Raw genomic sequence first — 16,201 nt, 5'->3', positions numbered from 1 at the left:
ACACACACAGACAGACACGCACGCAGGCATCCAGAGAGAGCAGGACTGACCCTTCGGCCTCTGGGTCCAGAATGACGGCCAGTTCGGTTAGGACCAGCCCAGCCAGATAGTGCTGCTCTCTGAAGGGCACAGACAGCTCAAACATGTTGGCTATCTTCTGGTCCTGGACATGCGTGGAGAAGCCTGAACTCTGTAGACACACGGGAGGAGAGGGAGAGAGAGAGAGAGGGGGGGATGAGAGAGAGAGGGGGAGAGAGAGAGTGAAGGGGAGAGGGAGGGGGGGGAGAAGGAGAGAGTGAGAGTGGGAGAGTGGGAGTGGGAGTGGGAGTGGGAGAGGGAGAGAGAGGTGGGGGGAGAAGGAGAGAGAGGGGGAGAGAGGGAGGGGGAGAGAGAGAGGGGGAGAGAGAGAGGGGGAGAGAGAGAGGGGGAGAGGATTAGAGAGAAAGATGGTCAAGCCCTTAAGCCACTACTGCGGAATGTAGAGTACATGTGTGCCTGTGTGTGCGTGCGTGTGTGTGCGTGCGTCTCACCTGCGAGGTGGCGGAGGACACGGAGGGTGAGGGCGAGGCCGGGGGGGTGAGGAGGCTGCAGGGGAGGTTGAGGGTGACGTAGTGTTCGTGGCTGCAGACCACCCTGAGGAAGTCCAGCCTCAGGGACTCCAGCGTGGGGTTCTGCAGCGCGTACAGCTTGGCAGAAACCTGCCCAGGGACACGCTCGTTAGCCCGCGCCTCCGCCACACAAACACACTTCAGGTCCAGTTCAAACAGCTGTCTCACCATGAAGCCTCCACCAGCACATTTCACACGGCAAATCTCCCAAACTATCTTAAGGACTTTGGACATTCCGAGGCGGTGATGTAACATATTTTTCAGCTTCAGTTCTTGATTAAACCTGTTCCCAGACTCTGGTCTACTGGCAGAGTTCAGCCTTATCCTGACTTGAAGACTGGTTTTATGAGCGGCTTGACTCTGCAGTGTGCCTGGGCCTAGAGGTCTACATCAGGATGTGAGGTCAGGAGCTGAAGAGCTATCAGGTGGTCATGATGACGCTTACCTGCTTCCAGTAGGCCTTGATGAGCGTGAAGACGAATCCTCGGTCCATGACGGACAGAAGGTCATTCAAGAAGAAGGCCAGGCTGTTGTTCAGCCTCTCTACCAGCTCCAGGTCCTAATTAGAGAGACAGGCCAGGGGTTCAAGGTCAAAGCGGTCCATACTGAAGTCCGATAGGCCGTCTGGGCTGGGTGGGCGGAGCTTGTACTACCTTCTGGAAGCGTGAGACGATGTCCCCGGCGATGGTGCTGACGAGCGCAGTGATGTCGTCCATGAAGCGCTCGGGGAAGCGGTTCTTCCTGGGAGACTCCAGGCGCTCGGTGAAGTACAGGTGGTGGATGATGCTCTTCACCTGGATGCCAGGGTGGACAGAGGGAGGAGCTTAGGCCAGGGGGGAGGAGGAGAACTACAACCTGAGGCTTTGTCTGTTCCACGACGGGCCCGGCGGGGTGTGGGAAATGTAGTTTCTCACCATGAGTTCGAAGAAGAACCAGGCCTGTTGGAGGGCCCCTTCGCGCACGCTGCCACTGCTGACCACCCACTGCAGAGCCAGCTCCTCGTGGAACAGCTGACACACACACACACACACACACAGCAGCGCTCAGGCTCCGCCTACAATCGCCACCTAACACCTCCTCCATCTACACAGCTTCACTCTGGTCTACAGCCAGGGCAGCAGGACGGTGGAGACGGTCATTGTGTACAGAGGAGAGAGAGGGCTCTCCGCACTGAGCAAAGGTTAGGCACACCTCCCACCCCCCTTCATTCCAAACAGCATTCAATACAAGAGGCGGAAAACATACACACACACACACAATGCATCCAACAAGACCAAGACAGCACGACATCCAATCAAGCATAGACAGACAGGTGTGGGGGGAGGAGGGGGGGGGGGGGAAGGGTCAGAGGTCAGGGGGCGGCTGGCTCCTCCCCTGTGTGGTTAGGGGTTAGGGCTCTCTACCTTTTTGGTGGGGGACCGTCCTGTTAAAGTTTGCAAGAAACTGGCGCTCTCGGTGTGCGAAGACATGCGGTTGCCACAGCGATCCGTGGCCTATGGGATGGATGGATGGAGGGTGACAGCAGGTTAGTGAGCTGCAGGAGAGCCCAGCAGCTATTCAACCAGGAGGTGTGTCTGGAGAACCTTCCCCCGCTAGCGCACACACACACACACACACACACACACTTTCTGAGACACACACCTTCTGAGACACACACACCTTCTGAGACACAAGACAACACACATATGCAACCACAAACAAGCTTACAATCATTTCACAAACAGGTGACATAGTGCTCAAACCTACACGCCTGGACTAAACTTCAGGTTCATATTTCTCATCTAGTTACCATTCAAAGATTCTCAACATACTAAACAGGTCAAGGGTCAAGCCAAATAGCTCGAAAAGAAACTGAACGTCGATAACGACGGAAGGACGTTAGGTGAAGACACACACACACACACAGATCAACGACTGAGCAGACCAGCACCTACACACACACAAAAGCACACGCACACACACTAACGCCAACACACCACAGCCTACATGCAGAAGTGTCATGCCACGCCCACATAGTGATGTCATCAGAGAGAAGAGATCATGCATGACTCGGGAGATGAGAGGGGGATGAGAGGGTGGGGGGTCAGGGTGAGGTGGTGGCGGTTGTGATCAATATTTGAGAGGGTGGTGGTGGTGGTGGTGTGGGGGTTAGAAGGTGTTAGAGGGGTGGAGGTTGAACCACCTGCATGGTGTCTGGAGCAGATCCACACCCTGATCCCCAGGGAGCGCTCTTACACCCCATGGTGTGCACCCAGGAGTTGGAGCGGTCTAAGCCCTGCGGGGGGGGGGGGAGGGAGGGGACACACACGCAGGAGCAGGGATGCGAGTAAGGCAGCGCAAGGGAGGAAACAGTGACAGGTCAGAGGTTAAAGATCACCAACAGGAAGCAAACAGCAGCTTGTTAAGGAGGACAGTGGCATCCTCGCTTGACAGACACGAGCAACGCTACGCTGGCCACCAAGTGTCCTGGGACGAGAGAAGGCTTGGTTAGGAGGAGGCACAGGCACTATTCATCACACTGGGGCAGCATTCAGGAAGTTAGGGGGGAGGGCACGACATCACTTCCTGGCCCGAACCAGGAAGTACTTCGGGGGTCAGATCTGAAGTTTTTTCAAAGACCGAAATTGTTGTTCCACAGTAAATGACAAACCTTTATAGCCTCCTATAAGTCAACTTAACTAACTTAACTCTGCTCTTAACTACAAAACATCACAAAACATAAACTAGGCACTACTCAAGGACAGCTACGGTTTTACTTGTGAGTGTGAGTGTATGTGTGAGTGTGTGTGTGTGTGTGCTAGTGTCAAGGGTCAGGAGATAAGATGTTCCTGTTCATGTTTGTCTATTGCCTGAAAGGTTTACGGGTGGTTGCATACATAAGACTACATCAACAGTATAGTTATGACAAAGCATTGCATCCAGATCAATGCTGAGTTTTAACTGTGTTGAAACTGTTCAGGTCACACAACGGACCTCTGTGCATGTGTGTGTGTGTGTGTGTGTACGGTGTGTGTGTGTACAGTGTGTATGGTGTGTGTGTGGGCGGGCGGGCAGAAGCTTACCTTACTCCCGATGATGGCGCGGACCTCGTCGTCGGGGGACGTGGGCGTTCCTGAGATGTCAGGGTTACTGTTGCTAAGGCTCCGGGAGCGGTTGAGGTTAAGGCTGGCGGGCCGCACAGCGGAGCGGGCCATGGTGGCGTAGTGGACCGACCCTCCCAGACCCCCCGGCCCTGAGACCACATGGTACGGCCCGTCAGCAGAGAGACGGGACACAACAACAAGCTCTACTCAGCGTGGACTTGACTCACTCACTCACTCACTCACAACTACAACACGTCAAACAGAATCAGTCCAGCATGGTTCAAAACTGGTGTGTGTGTATTTTAAACTGCTATGGAAACGCCACGGTAACCCCTAGACATGCAGTGTTCCTGAGGGAGACAGAGAGGAGGCAGGCAGGAGGTGCAGAGGAGGGGGGGGGGTACCGGGGGAGGGGGCGTTGGGGTCGGTGCTGGGCAGGCGGAACACGTAGTAGATGTAGGAGGACAGGAGGCTGTTCCGGCCGTGCAGGTCCTGGCTCGTGTCCAGGTACTTGTGGAGACGGTTCACGATGGAGGCCATGACCTCAAACGATGCCTGGCCCAGGTTCACTGAACACACGCACACACACACACAACACAGGTTAACAAGGTGTCTTCTCCCAGGCCCGTGCGGTGAGATCCTGAGAAGGCGGGGCCAGAAGGCGGAGCGTACCTATCTGTCCTGCGATGAGGGGAGGCCGCACCACCAGCACCACCAGCATGTCGAGCAGCAGGTGGAGGAAGCGAACCGTCGGCTCCAGCTGGGCGGAGCTGAGCGCCGAGATGCTGGACTTCAGCTCCGCCTCCAGGTTGTTCTCCATGATGCGCATGTCGCCGATGCGCACAGGGAACATGTGTTCATCCAGGGCGTGGACCAGAGCAAAGAACCTGTCCAGGTACTGGTCCTGGTCAGGGGGGAGAGAGGGGATATGAGAGAGAGAGAGAGGTTGAGAGACAAAGACAGAGAGAGAATGAGGAAAGAGAGCGTGAGAGAATGAAAGCAACCAAGCCAGAGAGACAGGCAGCGTGGTGAGCTCCAGTGCTGAGACGACCCAGGGGGAGGAGGAGGAGGAGGAGGAGAGACAAGCTGGAGCTGGAGGGAGCAGAGAGCCCCCCCCCTCCCCCGTGATTTATGGCCCAATTACCTCCGGGAGAAAGGGGAGAAAGGGAGAAAGGGGAGAGAGGGCAGCCCAGAGATGGAGGGGGCCTCACTAAATAACCTCCCTCCCTCCCTCAGCCCCGCCACGTCTGACAGACGGGGTGTGTTTATGGGATGTTTGTCCTACCTGAGTGTGCACGGTCGACACGGTGACCACGTCCACGTTGAACACCCCCCGGTGGTTGTCCACCCACTTCATCCCGGGGAGAGGAACCTGGAGAGGAACCAGCGTCACAGCTGTGGTTAGGTGGACAGAAGAGAACGTCAAGGGCAGATGGACGGACGGAACGATGTGTTCCTCTGTCTGCATGGGGGGCCTGATGCCCTCTGGGACACTGCTGGTAAAGAAGGGCCGTACACATCAGATGGGATGTGGGCACTTACGTCTGGAGAGAGCACAGAGTAGGACTGGGGAGGTTTCTCCAGGGACACAGGCAGGCAGAAGTGTCCGGTACGCAGGCGACCGTTCTGCAGCATGGGGATCCACTGCAGGGGAGAGGGAGGAGGAGGAGTTAGGGGGCTGTGTGTGACAGGATGTGAGAGGAGGAGGGTCAGTCTGTGTGTGTGTGTGTGTGTGTGTGTGTGTGTGTGTGTGTGTGTGTTACCGTGTAGCCCACTGGGGTCTCCAGGGGTGTGTTCTGCTTCTGCTGACAGCTGACATGGTAGAAGGTGAACAGGATATGGTGGTGGTCGCTCAGCGAGGCCGGCAGCTTGATCTTGATCTCGTCGTGGAAATCGGGGGATCTGGGAAAGACGGAGGAGATGAAAGAGGCTTTGCGCTTTCAGAGGGATTAGGATGGGATCACAGACCCTGGAGAGGGGAGGGAAGAAGCTATTTTCCCAAGGGAAGTAACTGATTAGGCCTTTGTTTGTTCAGAGATTAGGGAGGAACATCCTTGGTACAAAGGAGTTATTTCAGTAAAAGTCTTTGTACAACAGTTTTCCCTTCAAGGGATGATGACTCCTCATTGGCTGAGGGTGTGGGCCTTTAAAACCTTGGACAGCTTTTCTTTATACATATCAAAAAAGCTTTAATCTTTTCATTCTAGAGATCTTCACTTGAGGTTGAGACAAAGAAACACATTTGAGGGTTTTGCAAACCCGAGAGGCGGACAGTGAGTAGAGCCTGAATGAGCCAGTCCTCTGGTGATGGACGGGCGCCCCCTCTCACCCGGCCCCCTGGCCACCGGCCCCCTGGCCACCGGCCCCCCGGCCCCTCACAGGTTGATTAACTCTAACCTTGGCTGATAAACGACCCCCCCACCCCTCATAAAGTCGCACTAATGTGACGATAAAATACCCCAAGTCCTCAGCACGGTGGAGGGGGGGGGGGGGGGGGGGGCAAGGACACCGAGGGGTGACCCAGAGAGCTCACACATTGTCCCTCCAACTTGTCCAGAACCAGAGTGCTGCTGGGATCTAACCTGCTGTGGTGATAAGGGTTAGGCTGTGTGTGTGTGTGTGTGGCTCACCTGCTGTGGTGGTTAGGCTGTGTGTGTGTGTGTGTGGCTCACCTGCTGTGGTGGTTAGGCTGTGTGTGTGTGTGGCTCACCTGTTGTGGTACACCACAGAAGTGTAGGCCTCCTTGGTGTAGTCTGCACAGCTGGACTTGCCAAATATCACCTGGGAAGGGAGGCAGGGAGGCAGGGGGGCAGGGGGGCAGGGAGGCAGGGGGGCAAGGGGGCAAGGGGGCAGGGAGGCAAGGGGGCAGGGGGGCAGGGAGGCAGGGGGGCAGGGGGGCAGGGAGGCAGGGGGGCAAGGGGGCAGGGAGGCAAGGGGGCAGGGGGGCAGGGAGGCAGGGGGGCAGGGGGGCAGGGAGGCAGGGGGGCAAGGGGGCAGGGAGGCAAGGGGGCAGGGGGGCAGGGGGGCAGGGGACCATCATGTGATGCTGATTATAACGATGAAGATGAAGGCTCAACCAACAGGAGAACTGGCGTCAGTGGTTTAGGAAATCAGAATGCCCAGTTTGATGTCCTGTGTGTGTGTGTGTGTAGCATACCGGCAGTGCGTTACTGGGGTCTTCTCCATTCATGAACTGGACTTTCACCGTGATATTTCGGGCGGAGCCTTGACGGTTGGCAAAGTTCAAACTCTGAGGGTTCACGTACAACAGGTTCCTGGAAAACACATATATATACATATTTATACATACATACATATTAATAACATTTCAAAAAAGGAAGGGTATCACACACTTCTACAGCTTCCTTTGGCAGCCACTCATACCAAGCACAGTAATGTGGCAGGTATCGTGGCCAGTGATTGGTAGAGAGGAGCGGTTCATCCTGTCAGTCACCCCACGCCCACGTGAACTCTGCCTGACCTGATTCGTCCAGAGCAGCTCTCCTGCTCTGACAGCGCTGCACTGTACCACTCTGACCCCACGGTCACCTGGAGCAGTGCCTGTGAGGGGCGTCCTTCTCAGTGCCAATAGGTATTAGGGTTAGGGTTAGCCAATAGGTATTAAGGTTAGGGTTAGCCAATAGGTATTAGGGTTAGGGTTAGCCAATAGGTATTAGGGTTAGGGTTAGCCAATAGGTATTAGGGTTAGGGTTAGCCAATAGGTATTAGGGTTAGGGTTAGCCAATAGGTATTAGGGTTAGGGTTAGCCAATAGGTATTAGGGTTAGGGTTAGCCAATAGGTATTAAGGTTAGGGTTAGCCAATAGGTATAAAGGTTAGGGTTAGCCAATAGGTATTAGGGTTAGGGTTAGCCAATAGGTATTAGGGTTAGGGTTAGCCAATAGGTATTAGGGTTAGGGTTAGCCAATAGGTATTAGGGTTAGGGTTAGCCAATAGGTATTAAGGTTAGGGTTAGCCAATAGGTATTAGGGTTAGGGTTAGCCAATAGGTATTAGGGTTAGGGTTAGCCAATAGGTATTAAGGTTAGGGTTAGCCAATAGGTATTAAGGTTAGGGTTAGCCAATAGGTATTAGGGTTAGGGTTAGCCAATAGGTATTAGGGTTAGGGTTAGCCAATAGGTATTAGGGTTAGGGTTAGCCAATAGGTATTAGGGTTAGGGTTAGCCAATAGGTATTAGGGTTAGGGTTAGCCAATAGGTATTAAGGTTAGGGTTAGCCAATAGGTATAAAGGTTAGGGTTAGCCAATAGGTATTAGGGTTAGGGTTAGCCAATAGGTATTAGGGTTAGGGTTAGCCAATAGGTATTAGGGTTAGGGTTAGCCAATAGGTATTAGGGTTAGGGTTAGCCAATAGGTATTAAGGTTAGGGTTAGCCAATAGGTATTAGGGTTAGGGTTAGCCAATAGGTATTAGGGTTAGGGTTAGCCAATAGGTATTAAGGTTAGGGTTAGCCAATAGGTATTAAGGTTAGGGTTAGCCAATAGGTATTAGGGTTAGGGTTAGCCAATAGGTATTAGGGTTAGGGTTAGCCAATAGGTATTAGGGTTAGGGTTAGCCAATAGGTATTAAGGTTAGGGTTAGCCAATAGGTATTAAGGTTAGGGTTAGCCAATAGGTATTAAGGTTAGGGTTAGCCAATAGGTATTAGGGTTAGGGTTAGCCAATAGGTATTATGGTTAGCCAATAGGTATTAAGGTTAGGGTTAGCCAATAGGTATTAGGGTTAGGGTTAGCCAATAGGTATTAGGGTTAGGGTTAGCCAATAGGTATTCACAACTTCAAACTGCTAGTTTACTTTCAAGCAGTCTGATTGGCTGGTAACGCTGTAATTTAAATTCAAATGGAAAGGTCACAGATACAGAAGAGGGGAAACGTCTAGTGTTTGGTACTTTGTTAGGTTAGGCAAGTTGATGGAATGAATGGCATAGTATATATATATAATATATATATATATATATTTATTTTTAAACCATTGACTTATGTGACCGATGTGGGTAGATGTAAACTCTGGCTAGCTGTGTGGTCTGGGAGCGGGGGGGCCTGCGGGGGGGCCTGCAGGGGGGCCTGCTGGGGGGGCCTGCAGGGGGGCCTGCTGGGGGGGCCTGCTGGGGGGGCCTGATGGGGGGGCCTGTAGGGCGAGAGGCAGGAAGCCCAGCGAAGCCGGGGGTCGACTGACAGACCGCACTGACGTAGGCTCTCAGCAGGGGGCGGAGGCCCCCCAGGGACCACAGATGGGACCCTACTGACAGTGTGGGAATCCTGCTTGTCTCTCCGCAGCCGATCCCCCCCTACACCACAATTCCTTATGTCACTATCATGTTTTCCCAAGCAGTGGGTTAATGATGTGTTCTCATGAGCAACTAAAGCTGTTTCGTGGCGTTGTTTAACAAACGTATTCCAATAACTTCCTTCTAGCAAAAAAAAGACTTTCTAACTGGTGGCCTCGGCCGCATGAGATGAATCCAGCCCAGCTCTCATTTCCAAACCCTCCACCACCTCCCCCGTCCTCACCTCTATCCTCCACCACCTCCCCCGTCCTCACCTCTATCCTCCACCACCTCCCCCGTCCTCACCTCTATCCTCCACCACCTCCCCTGTCCTCACCTCTATCCTCCACCACCTCTCCTGTCCTCACCTCTATCCTCCACCACCTCCCCCGTCCTCACCTCTATCCTCCACCACCTCCCCCGTCCTCACCTCTATCCTCCACCACCTCCCCCGTCCTCACCTCTATCCTCCACCACCTCCCCCGTCCTCACCTCTATCCTCCACCACCTCCCCCGTCCTCACCTCTAACCTCCACCACCTCCCCCGTCCTCACCTCTATCCTCCACCACCTCCCCCGTCCTCACCTCTATCCTCCACCACCTCCCCCGTCCTCACCTCTATCCTCCACCACCTCTCCTGTCCTCACCTCTATCCTCCACCACCTCCCCTGTCCTCACCTCTAACCTCCCCCCCCCCCCCCTCACTGTGTGTTAGGTCTGTGGGTACACAAAGGGACGAGGTCATTGTTTACCGAGTCTACAATCAGAGATTAAGGCCCGGACCCTCACACAAGGCCAGGGGGCAGGGGGCAGGGGGGCAGGGGGCCAGGGGGGCAGCCTCACTGGGCTCTGGAAGAGGGAGATGGCATGATGAGGTAGCTAGTAACAAATAAGGGTTCTACAAGGATATAACGTATATGAGAGTGTATACCGTTGAATGATTTATTATTATTAATAATTATGAAAGTACACGTTGAATTTACGGATGCAGGTTATATGAGAGAACATCAATGCTTCAATTTCAACGGCAGCCAACAAAGAGCCTGTTTTGAAAGTAGCTTGTCTGGGGTAATTATGTAACAGCTCTCTAGTTAGCTAGACAATGTGTGTCTTGCAGCTGGGGAATCAAATAAATAAACAGAAACCTTAACTCTGATCCACAACAGAAATGGAAAGAAAGGGATTTGGAAGTCAAGGGACCTCCGGAGAAGGACAAGAAGTGGAATCTGTTTCCTACAGGCCCCACATCTGCACTGCGTGATCCAGGGGGACACACAGGACACACAAGCAGGCCGTGGAACTGGGCGGTCAGCTTTTAGCTGAAATGAAAGCCTGAAACGAAAGGCCTCTTTGCTGTTTGACGTGTGCAAACAACCATCATATCTGTACTGCTATGAACTGGAGTTAACCGTTCTGGTAACACAGAGGTTCTGCATGCTATGTGAAGACGTGTTGAACGACACGGAACAACATTACAAACATGCTGGGATGAACAAATGCTTGATGTGGATTACCGGGGAATTAACATAAACTTGGCTAAGCTCCAGGGGGAGAAATTGTCCCAGAAATGAATGTTGATCACAGTAGTGTCAGATTATAGCACTGAAAACTGCTGATGCAGTAAAGTCCACAATGTACTATAAAAATATGGTCTATGGTCACCTTCCAAATATGGTCTATAACAACATAAAGAATGCAAGCAAGCAAGCGGTCTCTCTAACCTTTCCTCCTGAGAGGGTTACGGTATCAACACGGTTAGGAATGACTGAACATCCAAAAAACAGCAACGCCAAGATGATGACTTCACCCTGTCCAAGTGTGGATATTATATTTCATCTGAAAAGCTAACTAACGGTGGCACTGACAACACAGCCTCCCTGGTTCACGGTTCAACAGCGGTCGGGCCCAGACGAGAGAGTCGCACGAGTGATGCCAAGCTGATTCAGCAGGACGTTAAATCAAGCTCAGAGACATCAACTGCACACAGCGATATCAATCAGGGCGGGGCGTGTGGCTATGAGGGCAGATTGATCGCACCAATGATCTATCAAAACTCTGATGGTCATTGTTGAGGTTTCTGCTGATCAGCTAGATCGGGGCACTGCAGATAGGAGCGAGGGTGTTTGCAGGGAGAGGGGGCGGAGGGGGTGTGTTTGCGATTCGCTCACTGGTGTGATTTGTTTGTTCTGGAGGGGGGCTCCTCTGGGGCACAAGCTCAAGCATAACAGTGTTTAATGATCAACTAATCCCCCCTCCCTTAGTCGGCCCGGGCTATATAACTCTGCCCTGCCCGCTGCACTCACATCTTTCCAACCGAGGGATAGCCAAGGAGAGAGAGAGAAGGAGAGAGAGAGGGAGAGTTGCACAGGACGAGTGAGACAACAGAGCCAGAAGAGTGAAAGAGAGAGAGAGACGACTTCTCCCTGTCGAACGTTCCTGAGGTACATTTTACCATGAAGCTTGTGTGCCTGTTGTTGCTGGTGAGTGTGGTCACGGCTGCTCCTGGTGTGAAGTCTCCTGGGGTGGAGAGTCCCACGCTACCCTCCCAGGACCTGACACCCCCCCCCACAGAAGCCAAATCCCGCTTCGCCATGCTGGACGACGTCCGACTGCTGGCCAACGGGCTTCTCCAGCTGGGTCAGAGCCTCAGGGAGTTTGTGCATAAGACCAAGGCTCAGATCAACGACATCTTCCAGAAGCTCAACATCTTCGACCGGTCCTTCTATCAGCTTTCTGTGGTCACCTCGGAGATCAAGGAGGAGGAAGAGGAGCTGAAGAAGACCACGTCCTTCCTCAAAGCCAACAACGAGGAGATCAAGAACCTGTCGCTGGAAATCAACCAGAAGATGAACAGCATCCTGCAGGACAGGAGCCAGCTGCAGAACAAGGTGGGAGGCCTGGAGGAGAAGCTGAAGGGACTGTCGCAGAGCATGATTCCCGCGGAGCAGCTCAACGAGGTTGCCTCGCTCAAGGTGAGTCTTCACGCAAACTTATCTCCCACGTACCCTTTTCCACAGCCCAAAATAAACACACTCACCCAGGCACTGATACACAAAGAATGTGCATGTTTTTTCACAAATAAATCTGTCGAGGTGACTTGTTGTATAGTCGGTGAGAAGGTGCGATTCCTCGGTGTGTTCCAGGAGGTGATAGAGGCTCAGGAGAGGACGATCTCGGACCTGCTGAGGGCAGTCGGAGAGCAACACGACCAGCTCAACCACCAGAAGAGCAAGATCAAGACTCTGGAGGAAAAAGTAGGTCTCGGATCTCACCCAGGCTAATCCAAGACTCTGGTTCTTTTCAGTTTTGAACTACTGTACAGTACCGTAGAAAGGTCTTAGGAACACATTTTACAAAGCAAAGCAACATTGCAATTTATCAAATGAAAAGACGAGTTAAATATCGGAAAATTGCTTGTAAAAGCTGTTGGGTGCCTAAGACTTGTGCACAGTGCTGTAGACGTTGAAATGACTCATCTAGCTGACTTGACATGAAGCTGGAGATGACTCTCCCCTGTAACAGACATGTTGTCCTTTCCAGTTTAGCGACACAGATTTCCAAGAGACGGTAGAGAAAACGTCTGACCAAGACATGCTGTCCTCGTTCGATTATCTGACGGGGAACTCAACTGGCCTAGACACGAGTGGTGAGGACAGTCTTTAGAAGTTCTGTCAGTGTGCAGCCAGACAGACGACAAGAAAACATCAGCTGACTTCATTGTGATTGGCACATCTCCTAAAACGTTCCTCCACTGTTTCAGAGCTGCCCGTGGACTGTAGCGAGCTGTTTGACCGAGGGCAGAGGAACAGCGGGGTGTATCCCGTCAAACCAAACCAGTCGGAACCGTTCAACGTGTACTGTGAAATGAACTCAGGTAACTCCCCAACGCTTCCTGCGAGAGTATCGTTATAAACGTTCCCAGCTGTGTTGTACAATTACAGTAAACAAAGACATATTTGAGTTTGATAGACTTTCATGACAAAACTGAACTGAGAATATTAGCAGGATCCCTGGAACGAGAGAAGGACAGTCTCGCCCCAGACAGCCAACATATTTTATCAGAAGAATATTATTTGAAATGACGGTGTTATCTAATCTACTGTATGAATAATCGTACACAAAAGGAAGTGCTACGTCGGGTTATCAGACAGGAACTTGTTAAACTCCTGTTCCTCCTTCCAGAACCCTTGTGTTTCCTTCAGGTCATTGTGACCCGCCTTTTGCACCACGACACTGGGTCTCCCCAAAGTTCATGTATTTCTGCTTCCTGTGCATGTTAAGATGGAGGATCGACTGTCGTCCAGCACAGAGACGGAGGGGTGGTGGACTTTGATCAGACATGGGAGAGATATGAGAACGGCTTTGGCAGTTTGGAAAGTGAGTACAGCTGCTCAGCTTCAGTTTGATTTAACGGCGTGTAAAGAAAATACAGCTCTGATCGCAAAAAAGAAAGTACAGACTTCAAAGTGCAGAGATAAGAGGAAAAAGGACAAGCTTACAGCTGCCTCCTTTATAACCTCCTGTTTCCAGTGAGCGGAGATCTCTGGACGTTCACATAAAGAAAAGAAAAAGCCAGAACAGCATTCTTAAGTACTTCCAGTAGGAAACGCCAGCAGGAAGCAGTAATTGCAGTATATCAGGTTTCCGTTGATGGATTGACTTCCTCCATTGTCTGGCTATACAGAGCCCTGGAAGCATTAACTTTAGTCAGACCTGGACTGCAGCCCATCCAGTCCAACAGCCTTCCAACCAGGCCATAGATCCTTGGGCTATGAATTGTTCAGTGTCAGTTTATTTCTCTGGTGCCTCATTACGTTAGCCCTGCGAGCCCGAGGCTGGACAAACACAAGCTGTTACTCTCAGCGCTGGATTCCATACGGCATCTCTAAGGCATTCACTTAAAAAGGGACTTCCACACGCAATAATCAAACCATTTAACTTTCCTGGGCGTTAGAGGAGAATAGAGTGCTCCTGGATTCTCTGGATCAGTGAAAGATATATGAAGGCTTTAGTAACAGCTAGTGTGTTTTGCAGGAGATTTCTGGCTAGGCCTCCGGAAGATCCAGGCCCTTGCCAGTCAGGGGGCGTCCATATTGCGTGTGGAGCTGGAGGACTGGAAGGAAGAGAGGCGCACTATGGAGTACCAGATCACCCTGGAAGGCCCTTCTGCTCACTACACCCTCCACCTCACTCACTTGTCTGGAGACCTGCCCGACGCCATGGCAACCCAAACCGGCATGAAATTCTCTACAAAGGACAGGGTCAACCACAACGAGCCGGCCTCCAGCTGCGATCGCGACCACTCCGGTAAGGCTCCTGGATGTTTGCTGCACCAGAACTACCCAGCCAACGCCTGTGGAAGGTGAGGTGCTTCGTCAGCACGTCCTGATGTTTGAGATGTTCTTTTCCCCCTCCGTGTCCTCCTGCAGGCGGATGGTGGTCCAGCCCCTGCGACCGTACCAACCTGAACGGCAGGTACCTGTGGGGGAGGTCTAAAGGCGGCTCCCTGGGCAGGAAAGGGATCTTATGGAGGCCCGGGACTGGAACCTCCTATTCTCTCAAGTCGACCAAGATGTCGTTACGCCCAGCGACCTTGGCCGCAAGCTTTCACTGACCCCCTCAGAAAACGTTGTTGACATGGTAACATCAGATTAACCATTTACAGACTGACAGGATGTGTTGCCTTAGTGTTTGATCCCTGTGAGAGATGGTGCTGATTGGTCAAAGTGATGCAAAACCAGCTGGTCAGTGACCTCCAGAGAAACCATTCCAGTCGTGCAAACAGTATTGAGTAAAGTCTGGGAGGACGACCCAGTAAGACTAGATATGGTCAGCAATCTGACTCAACACTTGTTTGCACAATATCTCAGCACTGCACTTACATGAAGAGAAAGACTATAACACAGACATATATTAATATATATATAAATATAACTTATATAACCACTGATATTGTCAATTACATTTGATGAATGTGAGACTGCATGATATTAAATCCCTAGCACTGCAGTGGAAGCATGATCTTAATCTGATCTATGTTGTTCTTCCTCTCCTGATCCTTTATGTCACTAAATGATCTTAATCTGATCTATGTTGTTCTTCCTCTCCTGATCCTTTATGTCACTAAATGATCTTAATCTGATCTATGTTGTTCTTCCTCTCCTGATCCTTTATGTCACTAAATGATCTTAATCTGATCTATGTTGTTCTTCCTCTCCTGATCCTTTATGTCACTAAATGATCTTAATCTGATCTATGTTGTTCTTCCTCTCCTGATCCTTTATGTCACTAAATGATCTTAATCTGATCTATGTTGTTCTTCCTCTCCTGATCCTTTATGTCACTAAATGATCTTAATCTGATCTATGTTGTTCTTCCTCTCCTGATCCTTTATGTCACTAAATGATCTTAATCTGATCTATGTTGTTCTTCCTCTCCTGATCCTTTATGTCACTAAATGATCTTAATCTGATCTATGTTGTTCTTCCTCTCCTGATCCTTTATGTCACTAAATGATCTTAATCTGATCTATGTTGTTCTTCCTCTCCTGATCCTTTATGTCACTAAATGATCTTAATCTGATCTATGTTGTTCTTCCTCTCCTGATCCTTTATGTCACTAAATGATCTTAATCTGATCTATGTTGTTCTTCCTCTCCTGATCCTTTATGTCACTAAATGATCTTAATCTGATCTATGTTGTTCTTCCTCTCCTGATCCTTTATGTCACTAAATGCACAACTACTTTGTAGAATTACACAAACTACACATTTAGATACTTCCGTGTTACAGATCTTGGTTTATTCAATGTTTTCGTTTTTTACTTTATGTATTTAAACCATTTTCATATTGTTCTATGGTCCGGTATGAGAGATGGTGGCAAGTCTCATTTTCATGTTGTTTTCTTTCATTAATGGGTCATATTGACTCTTGTCTATATGTACTGTTTTGTGTTTCTCACAAATACTTAACCCTTAAAAGGGAATTCTGGTCATTCATATTTATAAAGTCAAATTATAACATCAATGTAATAAAAGTAACATTTGACAGCTTTTTCTTGAATCTGAAGGCCTTCCTGTAGTTCACAATAACTTAATAAATGTTATAATAAACTTATAACATCCATAAGGAACACACTATTACTATTTAAAACTTATCTTTCCAAAACATACATTTCTGCCCACCTTCCGATTGTACAGAATGGGTCCTTCCTAATCTTTTCCGTGGT

General features: G+C 50.8%; 2 protein-coding genes across 2 annotated transcripts in view; one reads left to right on the top strand and one right to left on the bottom strand.

The window, feature by feature from the left end:
- The window catches only part of dock7 (dedicator of cytokinesis 7), a 44,249-nt gene that overhangs the window by 18,732 nt on the left and 9,316 nt on the right, over positions 1-16,201 (bottom strand). Inside the window, 14 exon segments of the mRNA XM_047014285.1 lie at positions 51-190; positions 531-698; positions 1,054-1,167; positions 1,262-1,402; positions 1,523-1,618; positions 2,012-2,101; positions 3,671-3,840; positions 4,096-4,260; positions 4,364-4,595; positions 4,977-5,063; positions 5,234-5,335; positions 5,455-5,593; positions 6,402-6,472; positions 6,849-6,966. Coding sequence (XP_046870241.1) covers positions 51-190; positions 531-698; positions 1,054-1,167; positions 1,262-1,402; positions 1,523-1,618; positions 2,012-2,101; positions 3,671-3,840; positions 4,096-4,260; positions 4,364-4,595; positions 4,977-5,063; positions 5,234-5,335; positions 5,455-5,593; positions 6,402-6,472; positions 6,849-6,966 — 1,833 coding nt within the window.
- On the top strand, positions 11,309-16,012 carry angptl3 (angiopoietin-like 3). Its single transcript, XM_047014289.1, has 7 exons — positions 11,309-11,946; positions 12,118-12,228; positions 12,515-12,620; positions 12,735-12,848; positions 13,256-13,351; positions 14,009-14,281; positions 14,404-16,012. Exons 1-7 carry the CDS (start codon positions 11,428-11,430, stop codon positions 14,586-14,588), a joined length of 1,404 nt encoding a protein of 467 aa, XP_046870245.1. The 5' UTR covers positions 11,309-11,427; the 3' UTR covers positions 14,589-16,012.

This window comes from Hypomesus transpacificus, unplaced genomic scaffold, assembly GCF_021917145.1.
Source record: "Hypomesus transpacificus isolate Combined female unplaced genomic scaffold, fHypTra1 scaffold_234, whole genome shotgun sequence".
Classification (NCBI taxonomy): domain Eukaryota; kingdom Metazoa; phylum Chordata; class Actinopteri; order Osmeriformes; family Osmeridae; genus Hypomesus; species Hypomesus transpacificus.
This window is presented reverse-complemented; position numbering and strand designations above follow the sequence as displayed.

Bases quoted from the DNA above. Each gene is read 5' to 3' on its own strand.
- angptl3 (XM_047014289.1), top strand. From the start codon at position 11,428: ATGAAGCTTGTGTGCCTGTTGTTGCTGGTGAGTGTGGTCACGGCTGCT. The intron at 12,621-12,734 runs GTGAGGACAGTC...CCACTGTTTCAG, and splicing joins AACTGGCCTAGACACGAGTG to AGCTGCCCGTGGACTGTAGC. The intron at 14,282-14,403 runs GTAAGGCTCCTG...GTCCTCCTGCAG, and splicing joins CTGCGATCGCGACCACTCCG to GCGGATGGTGGTCCAGCCCC.